This window comes from Colletotrichum destructivum, chromosome 6 (genome assembly GCF_034447905.1).
Source record: "Colletotrichum destructivum chromosome 6, complete sequence".
Classification (NCBI taxonomy): Eukaryota; Fungi; Ascomycota; class Sordariomycetes; order Glomerellales; family Glomerellaceae; genus Colletotrichum; species Colletotrichum destructivum.
This window is the reverse complement of record NC_085901.1, coordinates 1,138,852-1,156,095: the sequence shown is the minus strand read 5'-3', so window position 1 is coordinate 1,156,095 and position 17,244 is coordinate 1,138,852. Positions and strand designations below refer to the sequence as shown.

The window sequence follows — 17,244 nt, the reverse complement described above, 5'->3', positions numbered from 1 at the left end:
ATTGTGACGACTCAAAATAACCTCCATGGGACCGGAGCGGTGGTAGGGAAATCTCAAGACTGAGCGCGCCGTATGGAATCGGGCTGGTGTGGGTAAACTACTGATTCTACAACAGTTCTGTGGGAACTAGGTAGCCGCCACGGACACAAAGGTCTTCCCAAGCTTCATATCGGACGAGTTGACGGGGACGGTGTTCATGATGAGGCTGGCTTCTTCCCAATCGCTGGGTGGTGTTCAGTATGTGAAATCTGTGGCGCAATGAATGGATGGTTAGCGAATGGCTTCCAAAGGCTTTTGAGGCTGGAAAAAACGTCGGAGAAGGGGTTGGAAGCTCATGTCAGATTATAAAGGTTTGTCCGCTCATGGGACGTGGTGTCTCGGTACAAGCGAGAGGTGTTTGTCATCATGGAGAGCCGGGGAATGTCGTGGAGACGACGACGAGGGGACTCACAACTAGGAGTCACAAACTTTGCGAGCAGTAGAATTGAGGATGCGAGTTCTGGTGGTAGAGACAAGGTTAGCAGCCAGATCGGAAGCGCAGAAAAAGTCAAATGCCAAAGATTGATGGGCGATGCTCTATCAGACTAAAGATGGAATCCACTCAGAAACTCGCGTCTCGGAGCACTGTCACTGATTTGTCATCACATGGAGCTAAAATCGCGACAGAGGTGTGTGTGTGTGATTATGTGTGTTCCAAAAGGTTGAGGAGAGGCTTTACTCATCTTGAAGCGTGTCAAGTCTCAAAACTTGGCGATAGGATGGCGGTGACACAGAATCGGAGAGTCCCTGGACATGGCGATCAGATGTTAGCGACCCAAGTCGACGTTGACGATGAGGCTGATGCCCGGTAAAGACATAGAAAAAGGGTGGGGAGAGCTCGAATCAGAAAAGAAAGTGTATTGATCAAAGACCAGAGGATCTCAGAAGTCTTGCGAAATTGGGTCATCATTTTCGAGCTGGGGAACGCCTGTGAACGCGACGTTTGACGTGGTGGATGAAGATTGGGTGCACCGCATCTTACCGCTATGTCTGTACGAGGCTCCTTCTGTCTGATACGGAAAAGATCTATACTCGGCTTCCGAGGTTAGCAGAAGATTCCCCAATAGGGTGAGGGGGGCAACAAGAAAGGAAGAAGTGGGGGAAGAGGCTGAGTTCAGATCTAGAATTTGTCTCTCAAAGACGTGAAGTTTCGGAAGTCTTACGAAGATTTCGTCATCCTGAAGCAAACGATGCCGCGAAGGACAAAGTGGGAAAAATGCAGAAAGAACCAAGGGAGGGAAGTAGGTTGCTTACCGCGGTTAAACGCAAAACGTTTGCTGTTGGCAATGTGTCGCAAGAACTGAGGATTCTGAAGTTGGGATGGGAAACGCTCGCATCAGATCTCATCAGGTTTTCTCTCATAGACGTGCTGTCTTGGATGAGTATTCGAGGTCATCATAAGGAGTAGAGGATAGTTGGAAATCCAAAGCCAAGAAGAAGAGAACTTACTGTGTCTTTGAGGTTGTTGTCGGTTATTGTCTTTTCTTGTAATCTGAGAAGGAAAGTCCATATTAGCTGCTGGAGTCTTGGCTTGGTGATGATAGATGTGAGACATTTGCAGAAGGCATAGACAAGCCCAAACATGCTACCCTGACCTGTAGCTCATAAAGATGTTGCCTCTCGAAAGATTTCTGATAGTCACCAAAAAGGAGCAGCCGCGAAGGCGTGGGGGGGAAATGGTAGACAGCTCACCACCGTTTTCTGGGGCCTCTAGAAAAAAACGCGGTCCGCACTGATTGAGTCTTTCCGGTGCATGAAATCTGAGAAGAGAGTGATATGTCAGTTAATCGGCCCGCGTTGGTCTAAGGGCATCACATATTGCAGCGGTAGGAAGGGGTCTCGTTTCAGATCACCTCTATAGTGTCGCTCAGGGGAGATTTGTTCGGACGGTGTTAAGAGTATCATCATACGAGAGGGGTATACCATGTAGGCATGGAATATTTGCAATCACGAAGAAGGGATTTGTGAACTCACTGTTGGTGTTCGTACGGGCAACGCTAATAATCAGGGGCCTGAACCTTTTTCCGTTTGGCTGTTCCGGGAGACCTGGCACTGTGAAAATCCGTTAGCGAGTCACTCGAGGATTTGATGACTACTGAATTGGCCTGGCCAAAATAGAACTGTATCCAGTCATCGGGAAGATGCTTTTATCAAAGACGTAAAGTCTCTGACGGAAATGTGTATAATCATTAGGTGGCTCGAAACAGAATGCGTCGGAAAGGTGGCGCTGGGGTAGCACAAGAAGAGATTAAGATTTACCGGGAGGCCGAACGATGACTTGACGATTTGCGATCCCTGCGAAGCGACTTCTGAGAACTTGATACCTCAGAGGTCAGCAGAGTGATTGGAAACCTGAGAAGAAACAGAGTCTGTGTTCGTTTCGTGACGCCCGTCTCCTTATGCGAGGTCATGAGTGACTCCCGCCACGAAGGAATGAAGACGGGGCTACCTCAATTTTTGGTGATGAGAAAAGTGAGAAAGGGACTTACCATGGGAAGACGAGCAAGATCAGTCTCAATGACGCGTAGGAGGAGGGAAGCCGAGCTTCTCGATGAGCCCCTTCCGCGTTGTGTAGGGCGTAGAAGGGACGGAGACGCAAGATTTGAGACAGGAAAGGAATCGAACGAAGGGTTTTTCTGGAATCTGCTGGCAGCGGAAGAGGTAGGCCACACGGGCGTAGTGGAAGAAAATGAACTGAGGGAGGAAGAAGGTCGCGCGCGTTCGGTTGAAGGGCGGGTTCTCGGGCGCGAAGACAGGCGGCTGGGGTCGGCCGTTTGGAAAGCTGACCTCGACGAGGCTCGAAGGGGCTTTGAGCAAGACCTTTCTCAAGCTCGCCGTCTTGAACGGGTCCAGATGAACGAGAGAGATGTAGGATGTGAGTGGCGAGAAAGGGTTCTTGGGCGGAGGGGGAGGGATGGCTTTCGACACAAGGAAAAGGACCATCGCGGTTGGTTTTGACGGGTGACAGGCCCCCAGAAGAGTATTTAGAAGAAACAGGTGAGATTTCGAAGTTTGAAAGGGAGGAAGAGGAAAGAATAGGATTGTGGAAAGAGGAAGGAGGGCTTGGAAAACAAGCTGGCCCTCTGGTCGGCCTGGCGAAAGGGGGACAGGACAAGTAAGTCATCAAGACGTGAAGGAGTAACTACTTTCAAGATTCCGGAAACTGTCGGAAGAGTCCTTCTCATAAGGTGCTACAAGTGACAGTGAGGTTGGTGAACAGCCAAGGCAGATGTTCTTTGTTGTGGGGCCGGCTCCGTGTGTGCGGCCCCATCCAGCTCCGGTGGCCGGCTGAACGGGAAGATCTGGGAACCAGACCCAGGACAAGTAATAAAAGCTTCAGCAAATTCTCTAGTGTTGCAAGCATTTAAGACAGCTTCTCACCATCGAACACATCAGCTACAGTTGGTAGGGTGGTTTCTGTCTGTGGCTAATATTGAATCTTCACATGTAAACACTACACAATCATGTTGTCTTACCAATGAAAGCAATGCTTCAGAAAATGCTGCAACTAAACAACCAAAAGCCTGTATCATATGCTATTGCTGCCAGCAAAGGCATTTGGATTGAATTATCCAAAGTCTGTGACCTGTAGGTTTCGACTGGTCCAGAAAACCTCAAACAGATTAGACGAGCTGTACTTGACACTGAGCCCATGTATAAATCAAATTTCTACTTCATCTTGGAATGTAAGCCCAAGATTGAAGCTGAATAGCTAAAGCCTTACCGGCGCCCAGATCAATCATTCCAAAGCATTTTTGCAATTTGCGCATGCTTATGCTGCGAGTATCTTCCAGACCTAGGCTTTCATACCATCCTTAATTAATTCTATGTCGTTTCGTGACGAGTCCTTCCTTGGTGGTTCTGTCGTAACAAGCAAGCCTTGCAACCCCAATATTCGTTAGTTGAAATCAATATGGGTGGCGAGAGAACGATAAGAACCGTGATTCAATGGCTCATGCAAGCGGCAAGCCATCATCCGGTCTCGAAGCTCCGAGTTTATGGTGTCCGTGGCCAGGATGTACACCGAGTGGCAAGTGGCCAACAAGCTTCGACTCCATAAGCTCACGGTTTCTTATGCGTATGCACTGGCAAGTGTCAAACTTGCCTCCCACTAGGCCTGTCAAATTGGGTGTACCGTGCGGTCCTCTGCTCTCATGCGCTTTAAATAGGCCGCCGAGACAAGTATGCTTCTCAGGCCCATCGGAGCCGACTTGGTTTCCGGCCCGGGAAAATATCACGTACGTAAGTTGAAAAACATGTCTATCGTTGCCAGTCTACTTGACGCTTGCCAAGTCAGCACCAGCCGCCCCGACGTGGCAACGCCGCCTCCCTACACTACAGCCAACGCAGAAGCTATTGTCTTAGATTCCCAGGAAAGGCACGGCTACTCTCATGTGACCAGCTAGCGCCAGGTTCGTGGGCGAACAGCGTTAAAAAAAGTTTAGGCCAGTTCGGCCTGCCTGCGTTGCCAGCACATAAATCCTATATCCATGGTACTTCGCATCGCAGTTGGTCCCCCGAGGCCTTTCGCCGGCTTTATTCCACAACCCTTGATAAGACAGACTCTCGCGACCCCCTTTTTTCACCTTTATGCGGCGGGACTTTGGGGCTCTCCGAATTACCGTCTGAGCTGGAATCCCTGCAGTGCATCAACCCGACGTGCTTTTCCCTGTGTCACAGTCGAGGTCTGAGCACCCAAGAAGAAGAAAAGGGAACATCAAGCAAACGAACGAGCCAGACTCGCCCCAACAAGCCGGCAAATCCAGGTTCGATTTAAAGAAATCAGCGTCGTCTTTTTCAGCGACTGGCTGACGTAGTATAATACCTAGTCGAGGTTTCCTATCAAGCTCAGGCCCGTATTGAGCATTGCACATCATGAAGAGTCTCTCGACCCTTCTCGCGGCGCTGCGTCTGGCCGACTGGGCAACGCCCGCCACAGACGACGCGGCGACGAAACACACCACCACCTCGAACATCGCAAACCCGTGCTCGGCCGAAACGTTCGCACTCCCGCTGGAGCTCCAAGGTGCAGACCTTGTGGGTGTGACGGCGGCCGAGGTCAAGGGGCTGACGTTCAAGCCCCTGACGCCGGAGGGTCGCGCAGCCATCCCGTCGTCGGGCGGCGTCAGCTTCTGCAACGTCACGGTCAAGTACGTCCACACGGGCTTCGACGACGTGACACAGGTGCAGGTGTGGCTGCCGCCCGCGGCGGAGTGGAACGAGCGGTTTGTCGGCGTCGGCGGCGGGGGGTACTCGGCCGGGCAGTTCGGGAGCGAGAAGGTGGTTGCGACATTGGCGCAGGGGTATGCGAGTATGTTTGTCTCCTTTTGCGCTACACTGACGGCGAAACGATCCATCGTGAATCAAACGAGGGGGGTGGGGGCTGACGTTTTGTATCGACAGCGAGCTCGACGGATGCCGGACATGACCACAAGACGTGGGAGCAGGCGCCGTGGGCGCTCAACGACGACGGCACGATCAACGAGCGGCTACTCGTCAACTACGCCCACGTCTCGGTGCACGACATGACCGTCATCGCCAAGTCCGTCGTGGCGCAATACTACTCCAAGGCGCCGCGCTACTCGTACTGGAGCGGGTGCTCGACGGGCGGCCGGCAGGGCATCATCGAGGCGCAGCGGTACCCGGCCGACTACGACGGCATCCTCGCCGGGGCGCCAGCCGTGAACCAGCCGAGCCTCATCGTCAGCACGTACTGGCCGCAGTTCGTCATGAACCAGAAGAAGTTCTTCCCGCACGTGTGCGAGATGATCCTCATGACGCAGCTCGCCATCGACGCGTGCGACGAGCTGGACGGCGTCAAGGACGGCGTCATTGCGGACCCGGACAGGTGCGCGTTCGACCCGGCCGGCGTGGTCGGCAGGGAGCTCGACTGCGGCGACCGGAAGATGACCATGTCGGCGGAGACGGCGGAGATCGCGCGGGAGATCTGGCGGGGCCCGCACGGCGCCGACGGAAAGCCATTGTGGCTGGCCAAGGGGTACCCCGTGGGCGCGCCTTTCACGGGCCGGTTCGGGCTGGGCAACACCAACTGCAGCGTGGCCGGGCAAGGGTGCACCGGGCAGCCGTTCCGGATGTCGGTGGAGTGGATCCGCAACCTCGTGCGCAAGGACCCCGGGTACGACGTCGGCGGGATGAGCGTCGCGGACCTGGAGGCGGCGTACGAGACCAGCCGGCGGGAGTACGAGGGCATCATCGGGACCAACGACGCGGACCTGTCCGAATTCAAGCGGCTCGGAGGCAAGATGATCAGCTGGCACGGCCTGTCGGACGAGTGCGTGACGATGCGGACGTCGCGGGACTTCTACGACCGGGTGCTCGCGGCGGACGCCGGGGCGGGCGGGTACTACCGGCACTACGAGGCGCCCGGGGTATTCCACTGTTACGGGCTCAACGGCACGTACTACCCGCTCAAGGCGCTCGAGGCGCTGAGGACGTGGGTCGAGGAGGGCAGGGCGCCCAAGGTGCTGGACGGGTACAAGGTCACGGGGGGAAACGAGAGCGAGGCGCCGACGAGGCCGCTGTGCGCATACCCGTCGTCGGTGCGGTTCGTCGGCGGCGACAGGGACGAGAGGGGGTCGTGGAGGTGCGAGCGGCGGCGAGGGGAACGGGAGTGGGATCGGGACGAGCTGTAGTGGTGGGCCAGGAGGGCCGCTGGTTAGGAGAAGGGGAAACGAATCCCATCCCACTCATCCCACTTGATAGTAGAGGGAGACTACAAGGCGTCCCGGGGATGAGAACTGTTAGAACATCGTAGTAGAATGTCTAACTACCTAGCCTAGGTCAGTAGAAAGGCAGGTAGCCAGGCAACAGGGGGATAGATGTATGTCAACGATGCAACTGACACGTGCCGACGAACCAACTTACACGACTCGCCGGAGAGGGCGTGGGTCCTCCGGCGAGAGCGTGTGCCGAGATACGTACCTCCAGCGTCCCAATGTTTTCTTCATCGCCCGGAGTTTTTTCCGATAAAAGTACCGCCCATGAGAGGCTGATAGGGGTGGAGTGGCGTGTGTACTGTACCTGACCTGAGCACCATCGTACGTATTTAGCTCTTTTTTACATATTATTGTGTACTTGTACGACCCTCAAAAGGGACTGCCTTGGCCACGAACCTTAGTACGTATTTAGCTCGCTGAACACTTCCAGCCCAGTCGGAGGGGGGCGACCGTTAATTACGTCAGCTTCTTTTTTGCCGAGGGACTTTTCGTCCGAGCTACCTACTTACTAAGGGAGGGGCCAAGGAAGGGTGAACGCGCTGGGTACGTTTGAAACTGGAGTTGATTTCGAAATCTTTCGTGCGGATTCCCTACGGAGTTCATTGCTGCCTCGGGATCGCCTCCGTTTTTATGGTTGCCTCTGGGTGGATTGTATCCTTGAATGGGTGGCTCCAACCATACAGTACACAGTAAACGGTCTTGACCGCCTTACACCGTTCTGGCTCCACCGTTCCCCGTTTCGCACCGTTCCCCCAATGCTCGTTGGCTCCCAGGTGTCAGCAGAAGCCGAGTTTTCAGGGTCCTGATCCCGTTTGGCCCCCCCGCTTTCCCACCAAAGATAGGGTACGTACCCAGGGGCAGTGCTACCTTTTAACAAATCCCCCGTGCACATGCCTGCCTTTGGTGATAGCGCTGCCGGGCGCTGGTGGGCCTAGCCAGTAACAGCAGCTACCGCCACCCAAAGCCTGGGCCTCAACTGGACTGGGACAATTCCCTCTCTTTACCCCCCCCCAAACATCAGGCTACGCCAACTTTCCCTCTTTTTTTGAAAACAAAACCCATTTCGATCCCCGATTCTGTTCTCGATCAACACCAACACCACCGATCCATCCGTCATCGCAATCCCTGGCGCTTCGGCTCCCCCATCGCCAACACAACACAAACGCAACACCACACGATACAGCGACCCTCTGCGTCGCCGGACCTCCTCCGATCCCTCCGGGCCCTGCCCCCCGCCGATTCGATTCGTCGGCCCTCTCCCCCCCTCCCCTCCTGGAGGGCTATCCGCGCTCCGCCGTGCGCGCTCCCACGGGCGACCTGTCCTTGGATCGGGCCCCCTTGGCCACCGGTTCGTTTGATGCCTTCCGGCCCCTCCAGTCCGCGATCCGCCTCCATCCCGAGGTCCGAGTCGTCGCCTTCCGGCACACAAGCCCTAACCGCGACCAACCCAACCGAGTCGCACGGCCATGTCAGTAACAACGGACAGCAAGACCCGGCCTCTCCCACGAAGCTGTCGTGGAACCATCTCAGGCAGGGCGAAAGCCATCAGCGCGTACGTCTCCCTTCTTATCTCCGTCCTTATCGCACCATCCAGCTCCACCCACTGTCGTCATTTCCCACGTTGATGCATCTTTTGCACATGTTAATTCATCGCATCGTATCACATCATATTATCCCCATCTATCTAACATTTTCCCTTTGATATTGCGTAGATTCGCCATGGCGCAAAACAGTTGCTTCGCCTGACCGAGAGCTTCTCTGCTTTCGATGGCGCTGGTCCGGCTGGCGGCCACGACACCGCACATGAGCACACCTTCCCTACCGACGACGACCTGCGAACAATGTCGCGCCTCTCGCACAGCATCGCCCGCGACATCAACGAAATCCGGGCCCTCAGGAAGGACGACCCGAACGCCCAAAACCAAAAGCGAAAGACCGACGAGAGTAGCCAGCAACAAGCGGCTTTTCGGAACGACGCGTCGGACCGTGGGGATCCGCCCGCCCGCCGACCCGGACGCCGAGCCGAGTTCTCGTGCCACAAGTGTCACCGCGTCGAAACTCCCGAGTGGCGGCCCGGCCCGGACGGCCCCGGCACACTCTGCAACGTCTGCGGCCTGATATATGCAAAGAGAGAGCGCAAAAAAGACGAGCTGACGATGCCTACTTTTGGTCCTCCCAGCTTTTCTTGATCAATTCTCTTTTTTTTTTTTTCTCTCACCATTTCAACCTAACTTAACTCCCTCATGCGAATCGAAACGTCGAACAGATGAAGGGAACACATCACGGAAGGAAACACCTACTTGATTTGATCTTCTATACCGCCCAGGACCGGAAGATGAAGTGCTGCAAAAAGAAGTGGCGTTGGAGGTTGCTTTTAGGCAAAGATACCTGATGCTACGAAAGGGAGGGCTGGCTTGGATTATTCCCTCCCTCCTCCTGGGTTATACGAGGACATTGTTGTTTGGGCAGGTGTTTTTTGGCGCAAATGGAGTGATGGATTATGAAATATACCCGACAAGAATTGCACTCGTCTTATCTGCTACGTTACCTGGTCTCTCTTCTCCGCCATAACATCGTTTGACGCTGTCATCCCTTGCCCGCCCGAGAAGCAGTCGTCCTACTACTGCAGTTCAGTTCGTTCGCCCGTTCGTCCGCCGCTAGTCAATTCGTGTTGAGCTGGGTGGTAACCTCCTCGTTGGGCTGAACTTTGGGGCTGACCCGTGTCGGACCATCAACGTCGACTGTCTCCATCCGCATCCAGCACCTCGCAGGATGCTATTCTTGCCGACCAGGTGCAGAACGTCATGGCATGCCGTCCCGCACTAGCTCCTCTCGCCCCTCTATTAGAACTACGGCGGTGCGGACGGGCCGGGCGCTAGCGACTAGATGAACAGCGGCACGCACAGCCCCAGATGTCTCCGAGGGAGCCGCGCCGAGGGATGCGGGGAACAGCTCGGTAGAGCAGTCCCTCCCCCTCCCCTCCCCTCTCCTCATGAGCCCATCAGACCCGCCCATCTTCAGGCCCCGCGACGATGCCACTGGTTCGCCATCCGGTAGCCGATGTTGCATGCAGCAGCATGCCCAGGCCAGCACGGGGAATCTCGTATTCCCAGTCCATGTCTTAAACCTCATGACCCCCTCCCTCGCCCGTCGTCGATCCATACGCCGTCATCTGTTCACCTGACTCGGCCGAGGGATGCGTTCGTGTTCGCACCTGCGCATCGTGGAAATAAGTCACATCGTCTCGCTGGTTGGAACCTTTTTTATTCTCCAAATGGTGTGATGGTATATTTCTACGGCCGCGAGGGGTGTTCGTCAGACTGCGGTCATGTCGAGGATACCACAGGGCGAGCTTATGCATCGCCTGCTGCTGGCCCCTTTTGGGAGGTATCGTGACATTCCCTGATCGACGCTCGTATTTGGGCTTCTTGGTCCTGCACCGTCTCGCCCGGTGGATCTTGGTCCCAACAGAGACACATGGTGGCATCAGTGGCATGCTTTCACGAGAAGGCAGTCTCCAGTCAGGTATATAAGTCGAGGACATTGGCCTATTCTCACTCCATCTTTGAGACTCAGCAGCCATCACTCACATTTTCAAGGCTCGGATATCCGGATCTCAAGGTCAAAAACGAAAACCACACCTCCATAAAACCACCACACCACATCACACCACACCTAACACCAAAACAACATATAACATACCTCAACACCCACAGAATGCAGCTCAAGACCCTCCTCCCCTTCCTCGCCGCCGCAGCGACCCCGGCCGCGGCCCTCGGCAAGGCCACCGTCGTGAACAACTGCGCCACGGAGGTCTCCCTCTGGTCCGTCGGCAGCGACGTCCGCGCCGCGGGCCCGCTCGCGCCGCGGGGCGGCTCCTACGCCGAGACCTTCGCGCGGGACCCCGTTACGGGCGGGCGCGCCCTCAAGGTGACGCGGGCGCGCGACGGGCTGTACACGGGCGCGCCGCAGCTCGTCTTCGCCTACACCCTCGACGCCGGCGGCGGCGGCGGCGTGTGGTACGACCTCAGCACGGTGTTCGGGGACGGCTTCAAGGGAAGCAAGGTCGTCGTCGCGAGCCGGCAGGCAACCTGTCCCGCCATCGTCTGGGAGGGCGGCGTGAGTCCCGGGGGCAGCCAGGTCAAGGTGTGCACGGCGGAGCAGGATGTTGTCTTGACGCTCTGTGCTTGAGGTGGTTGGGGGGGTTGGCCGGAACGGGATGGGAGGGCGCTGGGCATGGGGTGGTAAATTTCGTAGGAGAGAAGAATGAGACTGTTTAATGCTTTTAACTCTGGACCAAAGGAATCTGTGAGAGAGCGAGATTGTGTGACTACGCCCTATGGCTTAGTTTCAGCGTGTCCATGACGGCTTATCGTCTCTGCATCGGTGCTTTGGAACGTAGAGACAGATGACGGTCATTACTTTAGTCGTATATGGTTCGAAAACTTGTTTCAGTTCTTCCTGTATCACCGAAGACACCGGTGCCGTGGATATGGAATCTACAGCCTAGTCTTGATCTCTGCAAGTTACCAATATGCGAGAATAACATGCCGAATAAATCTCGTTCGCCCGCAGTGCGTGGGTGAGACTGGCTCAATAGGGCATGTTGACACACCGGCGAGAGCCTCAACAGTCAGCAACAACCGGCGAATATTTCTCGGAACGGACCGCCAAACTTGCTGGGTGGGAGATGTGCTGCTTGACTCAGGTCGAACCATTAACCACGGCGTGGCTGGCGTGATGTAGATGGTTTCAAGATCTTCAGTGGATAATCAGTCGGGACGGCGTCAGTACCGAGCAAGGACCCCTGAAATAAGATATAAAAAAAAAAAGGGTCCTGCAACTGGCGTCGTCTTCGTTGACGTGGGAAAAAACTTCTGGAAACCCCTTCGACGAGGCGCAGCCGCCGCGTCCGAGACAGAAGCCTCCATGCCTGACGCTTAACGCTGACCATCTGCATAAGCCGCGTTTGCTATTGAACCCACCGCCCGGGATGTGGCTTCTGCAAATTGTGCGGCACTCTCACGAACGAACGACTTTCCCAGTCGCCGTCCGTCGGCGCGGCGCCTTGAGCGACCCCCGACGGCCAAGGTCTTGGCCACGACGTCGCGAGCCGTTACGCGGCTAGGAAATCACAACCGCCAAGTTTGACGATCCGGTTCTTGGCCTCCGGCGAGGAAGCTGACTTCACGTGCTGCATACGACACTCTCGCACTCGGGTGTTGTCGTTACTCCATTCGTGTCAACGCCGCACGCGGCCGGCTCATGTAGATACTCTCGGCTTCAGTTGCAAGGGATAACATCAATAATATGATCGTTGGAAAGGGGGGTTGTCAACTTCTAAGCCAACTTGGGACGGCGAGCCGCTCCCCCCTATATCCCGTCGTCTAATACGTGTACAGCACCCCCCCCCGCGGCCGGCGGACCGGAGTGGGCAGAGAAGCCGACGCGGCCTTCAGTCCAGCAGGGGGGGGGGGGGGGGGGGGCTTGCGCATGCGACGGTGCGGTGATCCTCCTTGTTTCAGGAGGCTGAAACCCGGCGGCCCACTGTGGTTATCGCCTCAGAGTGGACTCACTTTCGCGGTTCGAATCACACAAGAAGTCGCAGAACCACGATCATCAGGCGCTATTTGCTGCAGCCACAAAGAAAAACAGCAAAAGAATTAAAAACATAGAGAGAAAAAAAGGGAAATGAAACCTACGCAAAAGAAATGCTCTGTGTAACCTCTAGAAATGTTGAGAGGGTGGGGGTCGAGTGAAGACTGTGCTGTCTCTGCCCCGGGTGACAGCCATCATATCCAACTCATTGGATTCGGTCGTCCTGGGTCCGTCAGTGTCACCCATCAACGATGGCTTGAAGATCCGCAAATCAAAGCTGCAAATCACTAGGTGACAGTCTGTAGATGAGCGGTGGATATCCGGATATGCCCCTCCCTCGATCGGTCCAGCCCGACAAAAAGGTGGCACCCAAACTACCTTACTCGATGGGACCATCCCCCCGGGCTCGACAACTCAATTCGCTGCAGAGCTCGTGGCCCCCCTTGTGAAACCGAAATGAGATAATATGAGCCGATTCCCCCAAAGCCCATAACCATATGGGCCCAGACGCGCGCTTCGAATATCTTGGCGTCATGGTCCCCGACGTCGCATCCCGCTCGTCAACGAGGAGTGGGGGATGGCGGAGGAACCAGCCTGAAGTTGCTTTGACATGTGTGCACTCAGGACCACCTTTTTTGTTTAAACCCACGCCGCTGCCCACCCAACGTTGAGGTTGTTGATCCCGGCGATCCCTCGAGCAACATCTCCGTCCTTTTCCGCTCACTTTGTCTTCTTCGTCCCCGTCATCGTCGCTACCGTCGCTACGCTTTGCACGAGGCATCTAGTACCGCTCGCCAGTCATGCCTGTTCTCGATGCGCGGCTCATCCAGGCCGGAGTCATGGAGGTTGGCCACGAGTTGATGAAGAGGAGCGTCGACCACACCGTGCTGGAGACGCTGGCCGTGGGTGAGTTCCTTCGCTTGCGCGAGGTCAAGTTTCGGTTTGCGCTAACATGGTGCTCCACAGCGGGAACGGGAATCTTTGGGGTTGGAGGATTCATCTACTGGATCAACCACCGGTAGACGAGCAAGCTTCGTACCCAGGTTAGATTCATATACGCGGATAAAAGTGGTGCAGTAGCTGACCTTTGACCCTAGAGCAGACCCCTTCATTCCTCAGAACCAACCGCCTCAAAGCTCTATCAAAGCGAACGTCGAGGAAACATAGTTCCCATCAACGACCGGACATACGACCGCCAGACAACGGTGCAGGACACCACTCAAACGCCAACTATCCAAGCATGAATTCACTGCGGTATCGACTCATTGAAGTATCCATACATACAATTTGTCCTTTCTCCCAAGGCCGTGCTTTCAACAGATGAACTAGCCCGCTGTAGCGAAACCAGCATCGCTGGCGTTGCCTATTATGATACCTGGGTCATTGGAAAGTTGTCTTTTTTTGTAGTTTAGAGTTTAGAAGCGTTTGTTCGATTTTGATACCCTACAGTTCCGCTAGAGGCTTTCACAAGATTTGGAAACATCAGAGTGTCGCTAGCCTCAGGGAAGAGATGGCACGTTATTGAGAGGATGTTCTTTGGTTGGGCCGAGATCTGTAGAACACGTCTCTAGACCATACTTTTATTTTCATATACTATAGATTCCCATCAAGCACATATTACGTACTGTGCTCGTCATTTCGCCGGCCATTCCCGGCCAATCTCCGCCTCCGTGCACGGCGTCTCGGCAACTAGATCCACCTCCACCGGACCCCGCCCCGCTGCCGGCTGCCGGCTGCTCCACCCGAGCGATCCCGATAACTACTGATAGTCTTCGTCACCCACTCGTTGGATCACATGCATCAAATCGCGCAACCGGCATCCTGCCGCACTTGATTATATAAGCTCTGACTCTAGGCAACAGCATCCACCCCTCTTTGAGAGGCTGATCAGAGGAAAGTGGTGCCGTTGTTGGCCTTTCGAGTGTCGGCTCCATTCAACGTGGATCGGCATTGACACATATCCATGCGTCCGCGGGAACTTCTTTCCCCCTATCGACCGGCATCAACTAAACACTCTCTGGGCGTCGTCCTTGGTGCCGTCTTCCTATTGTCAGTCTAGCACCATTACTCCTTTCTGCGATGACTCCCACCCCGAATGAGGCCGCGGCAGCCGCCAGCACGACACCAGACCCCGAATGCGATGTATGCCAAAAGATCATGCAGATATTTGACCTTCCGTTCGATGAACAGCTCACTGTTGATATGGGCGAAGTCGGCCATCTCCTCACGTACGACTGCGACCATACCAACTGGCTCCGAAACGCCAGATACATGTACGGCCCTGTGCCGCGGTATGAGACCCGAAAGCTGCAATTGGTCAAATGGAGCCATAACACGGGGGCGTTTCTAGGGGTGAGCTACTACAAAAAGAGCTCGTCTTTTTGGAGCACGACTCGACAGTTCGAGTTGGTTCACCGGCCGGACATCCCTCACCACAAGGGACGGGGCAGGGTATTGGACACACAATGGATCGATATCAACCTCATCAAAACCTGGCGGTCTGAATGTATGGATCGGCACGGTCTCGAGTGCGACAAGTCGAAAATTGCAGACATGAGTTCGTTTCGCCCAGAGTGGTTGATCGACGTGGTACAAGGATGTGTTGTCCCGTGCGACGAGCGCACCTCGAGGTTTCTCACCCTCTCCTACACCTGGGGCCAAACCAAGAATTTCCGGACGCTGAAGAGTAACCTCGAAGCGGTCAGGCAGCCCGGGGTCTTGTTCTCAGGCCCCATCGCCTCCGAGGTGCCTCTGACTATCCGCAACGCGATTTGGCTCACAGAGGCCTTGGGGGAAACGAGGCTCTGGGTCGACAGCCTGTGCATTGTCCAGGACGACAGTTCGGCGCTGGCCCATGACCTCAGGCACATGCATCTAATCTTTGCAAGCTCTTTCTTGACCCTTATCGCCGAGGATGGGCAGAACGCAGGGCACGGCCTCCGCGGACTGCATGGGATCTCTCCTCCGAGGGCCATGGAGCAGCATGTCGTACCTTTGGCGGGGGGCGAGAGGCTGGCGACGATGGGCAACTTCGAACCCGGTAAGGAGCCTGAAGTTTACGACTACGACCAGCGCATGTGGACCTTTCAGGAACGGATGTTTGCCAAGAGGCGGCTCATCTTTGCAAAGGGTTCCGTAAAGTGGCAGTGCAACTGCGTGCAGTGGTCCGAACACGTCATGTCCCATGCGGAGGCGGACCGACACGGCCAGATGATGCAAGATCACCTGGCGCTTTCGACGAGTGTGCCAAGCCTCTCTTGCTTGCATAGTCTGATCGTGGACTTCAACCGTCGGAACCTGACCTTTGACGGAGACGTGTCAGGCGCATTCTCTGGAATCAGCACGTATCTGGAACAAAGATTTCCGTACGGTTTCATAGCCGGGCACCCCGAGATCTTTTTTGACATCTCGTTGCTCTGGCATTCGAGTGGGAGGCTTCGCCGGAGGCGCCCGTTTGAGAAATCCTTGGAAGCGCCGACGACCACAGGACCGCCTAGTTGGTCATGGATGGGGTGGCAGGGCGCGACATACTTTCCTTGTGATCTCGAATACGAATATCCACCGCTGGGGGACACGGGTTTCACCGCACCACTTACAGAGTGGTTCATTTTGGAATCACCTTCGGCGGTAAGGCGACAGATCAACTCCAGATGGCATGAGTACAAGACGGCGTCGCCCTCTCGGTTATTGGAGGGCTGGAAGGCTACGGAGTTTGTGCCACCTTCAACATGGGATGCATTCAATTGCACGAACAATGAATTCGAACCTAGGTTCACGCCGAGGCATATCCCTAAAACCTTCTACACACATGTGTCTGGGCCCCAGAGACAGAAGAAATTCTGGTACCAGGTGCCAACTGTGGACGTCGGTACGTTGCAGAGCCATGGAACTGAGCCTCATAGACAGTTCCAGTACATAGGCTGTAAGACCAGTCGGGCATTTATCAAAGCCAATTATGACGCTGACTGGGAGTCCGGTCGCAATAAATACATCTCCTACCTCCAGGACGACTCGGACGCCACTGTTGGCATCTTGAAGCTCCCTCACAGCGTCGATGTTGCCTCGCAACAAGAGGCGAAAGTCGAGCTGGTGGCCATAGTCAAAGGCTGGTCGACGCTTTTGGACGAGTTTTCAGAGAAGAGAAAGACAAGAGCGTCCTGGGACCGATCACAAGAGGACATCCAGCTCACGGCGGAAGAGGAAGAGGCAGAAAGGAAGTTGATGGCTTTCCCCGAAGACGACAGACACAAACCTTGGCAGGAGGAATGGGATATTCATGATAAGCTGAAATTAGACTGTTGCTTCGTTCTGTGGGTCGAATGGAAGGACGGCGTGGCGTACAGAAAGGGATCAGGTATGGTGCTGGCGGACAGGTGGGACGAACTCAAGGAGGCTGAAGAGATTGATCTAATCCTAGGTTGAGACAGAGCTTGTTTTCTAGGGATGCCAGCCAGACCCAGCCCCGAACAGGCAACATTCGCCAGTCTGTTACTCATCTTCTGGGTCTGGGCCCCTGCTGCTGCTCTATCGTAAGCCAAACGGTGGGATAAATCAGGTAGATTTATGGTGTAACTGCTTCATCAACTATGCAATCCCATGATTGAGTCTGCTGCAGGCATGTTTCTGCATGATAGATGAGTCACGGTATGCTCATTACACAGACAGATAATTCTCTCAATGGCTCAGTATACTCTTCATCGAACGAAAAGCCTCCCGGTCCGATCTATCCGCCATCGTACGAGGAAAGTTGATGAGATAGCCAAAGACGCAGGCATGGCAATCAAGATAACACCATTCGTACTATCCTCCAGCTACTAATGCACAAGACTGATCCTACAGAACTAAGCGCCTGGAGAATCTGACTTTGACA

At 55.1% G+C, this 17,244-nt stretch overlaps 6 protein-coding genes across 6 annotated transcripts; 5 read left to right on the top strand and 1 right to left on the bottom strand.

Annotated features, from left to right (window-relative positions):
• Positions 1-2,553: 2,553 nt before the first annotated feature.
• On the bottom strand, positions 2,554-2,982 carry CDEST_09537 (uncharacterized protein; the record flags this gene model as incomplete). Its single annotated transcript, XM_062925696.1, has 1 exon — positions 2,554-2,982. The coding sequence occupies one exon, from the start codon at positions 2,980-2,982 to the stop codon at positions 2,554-2,556; it is 429 nt and encodes a 142-aa protein (XP_062781747.1).
• Positions 2,983-4,914: 1,932 nt separating this feature from the next.
• On the top strand, positions 4,915-6,692 carry CDEST_09536 (Putative tannase/feruloyl esterase, alpha/Beta hydrolase; the record flags this gene model as incomplete). Its single annotated transcript, XM_062925695.1, has 2 exons — positions 4,915-5,350; positions 5,443-6,692. 2 exons carry the CDS (start codon positions 4,915-4,917, stop codon positions 6,690-6,692), a joined length of 1,686 nt encoding a protein of 561 aa, XP_062781746.1.
• A 1,441-nt stretch (positions 6,693-8,133) lies between these two features.
• Positions 8,134-8,965, top strand: CDEST_09535 (Putative Zinc finger, GATA-type, Zinc finger, NHR/GATA-type; the record flags this gene model as incomplete). The annotated part of the gene is made up of 2 exons (XM_062925694.1): positions 8,134-8,328; positions 8,489-8,965. The coding sequence occupies 2 exons, from the start codon at positions 8,134-8,136 to the stop codon at positions 8,963-8,965; spliced, it is 672 nt and encodes a 223-aa protein (XP_062781745.1).
• An 803-nt stretch (positions 8,966-9,768) lies between these two features.
• Positions 9,769-10,967, top strand: CDEST_09534 (bys1 family protein; the record flags this gene model as incomplete). The annotated part of the gene is made up of 2 exons (XM_062925693.1): positions 9,769-9,950; positions 10,376-10,967. 2 exons carry the CDS (start codon positions 9,769-9,771, stop codon positions 10,965-10,967), a joined length of 774 nt encoding a protein of 257 aa, XP_062781744.1.
• A 1,937-nt stretch (positions 10,968-12,904) lies between these two features.
• Positions 12,905-14,003, top strand: CDEST_09533 (uncharacterized protein). Its single transcript, XM_062925692.1, has 3 exons — positions 12,905-13,280; positions 13,341-13,417; positions 13,472-14,003. Exons 1-2 carry the CDS (start codon positions 13,175-13,177, stop codon positions 13,394-13,396), a joined length of 162 nt encoding a protein of 53 aa, XP_062781743.1. The 5' UTR covers positions 12,905-13,174; the 3' UTR covers positions 13,397-13,417; positions 13,472-14,003.
• Positions 14,004-14,271: 268 nt separating this feature from the next.
• CDEST_09532 (Putative heterokaryon incompatibility) lies at positions 14,272-17,022 on the top strand. The gene has a single exon (XM_062925691.1). The coding sequence runs from the start codon at positions 14,454-14,456 to the stop codon at positions 16,794-16,796; it is 2,343 nt and encodes a 780-aa protein (XP_062781742.1). The 5' UTR covers positions 14,272-14,453; the 3' UTR covers positions 16,797-17,022.
• Positions 17,023-17,244: the final 222 nt, after the last annotated feature.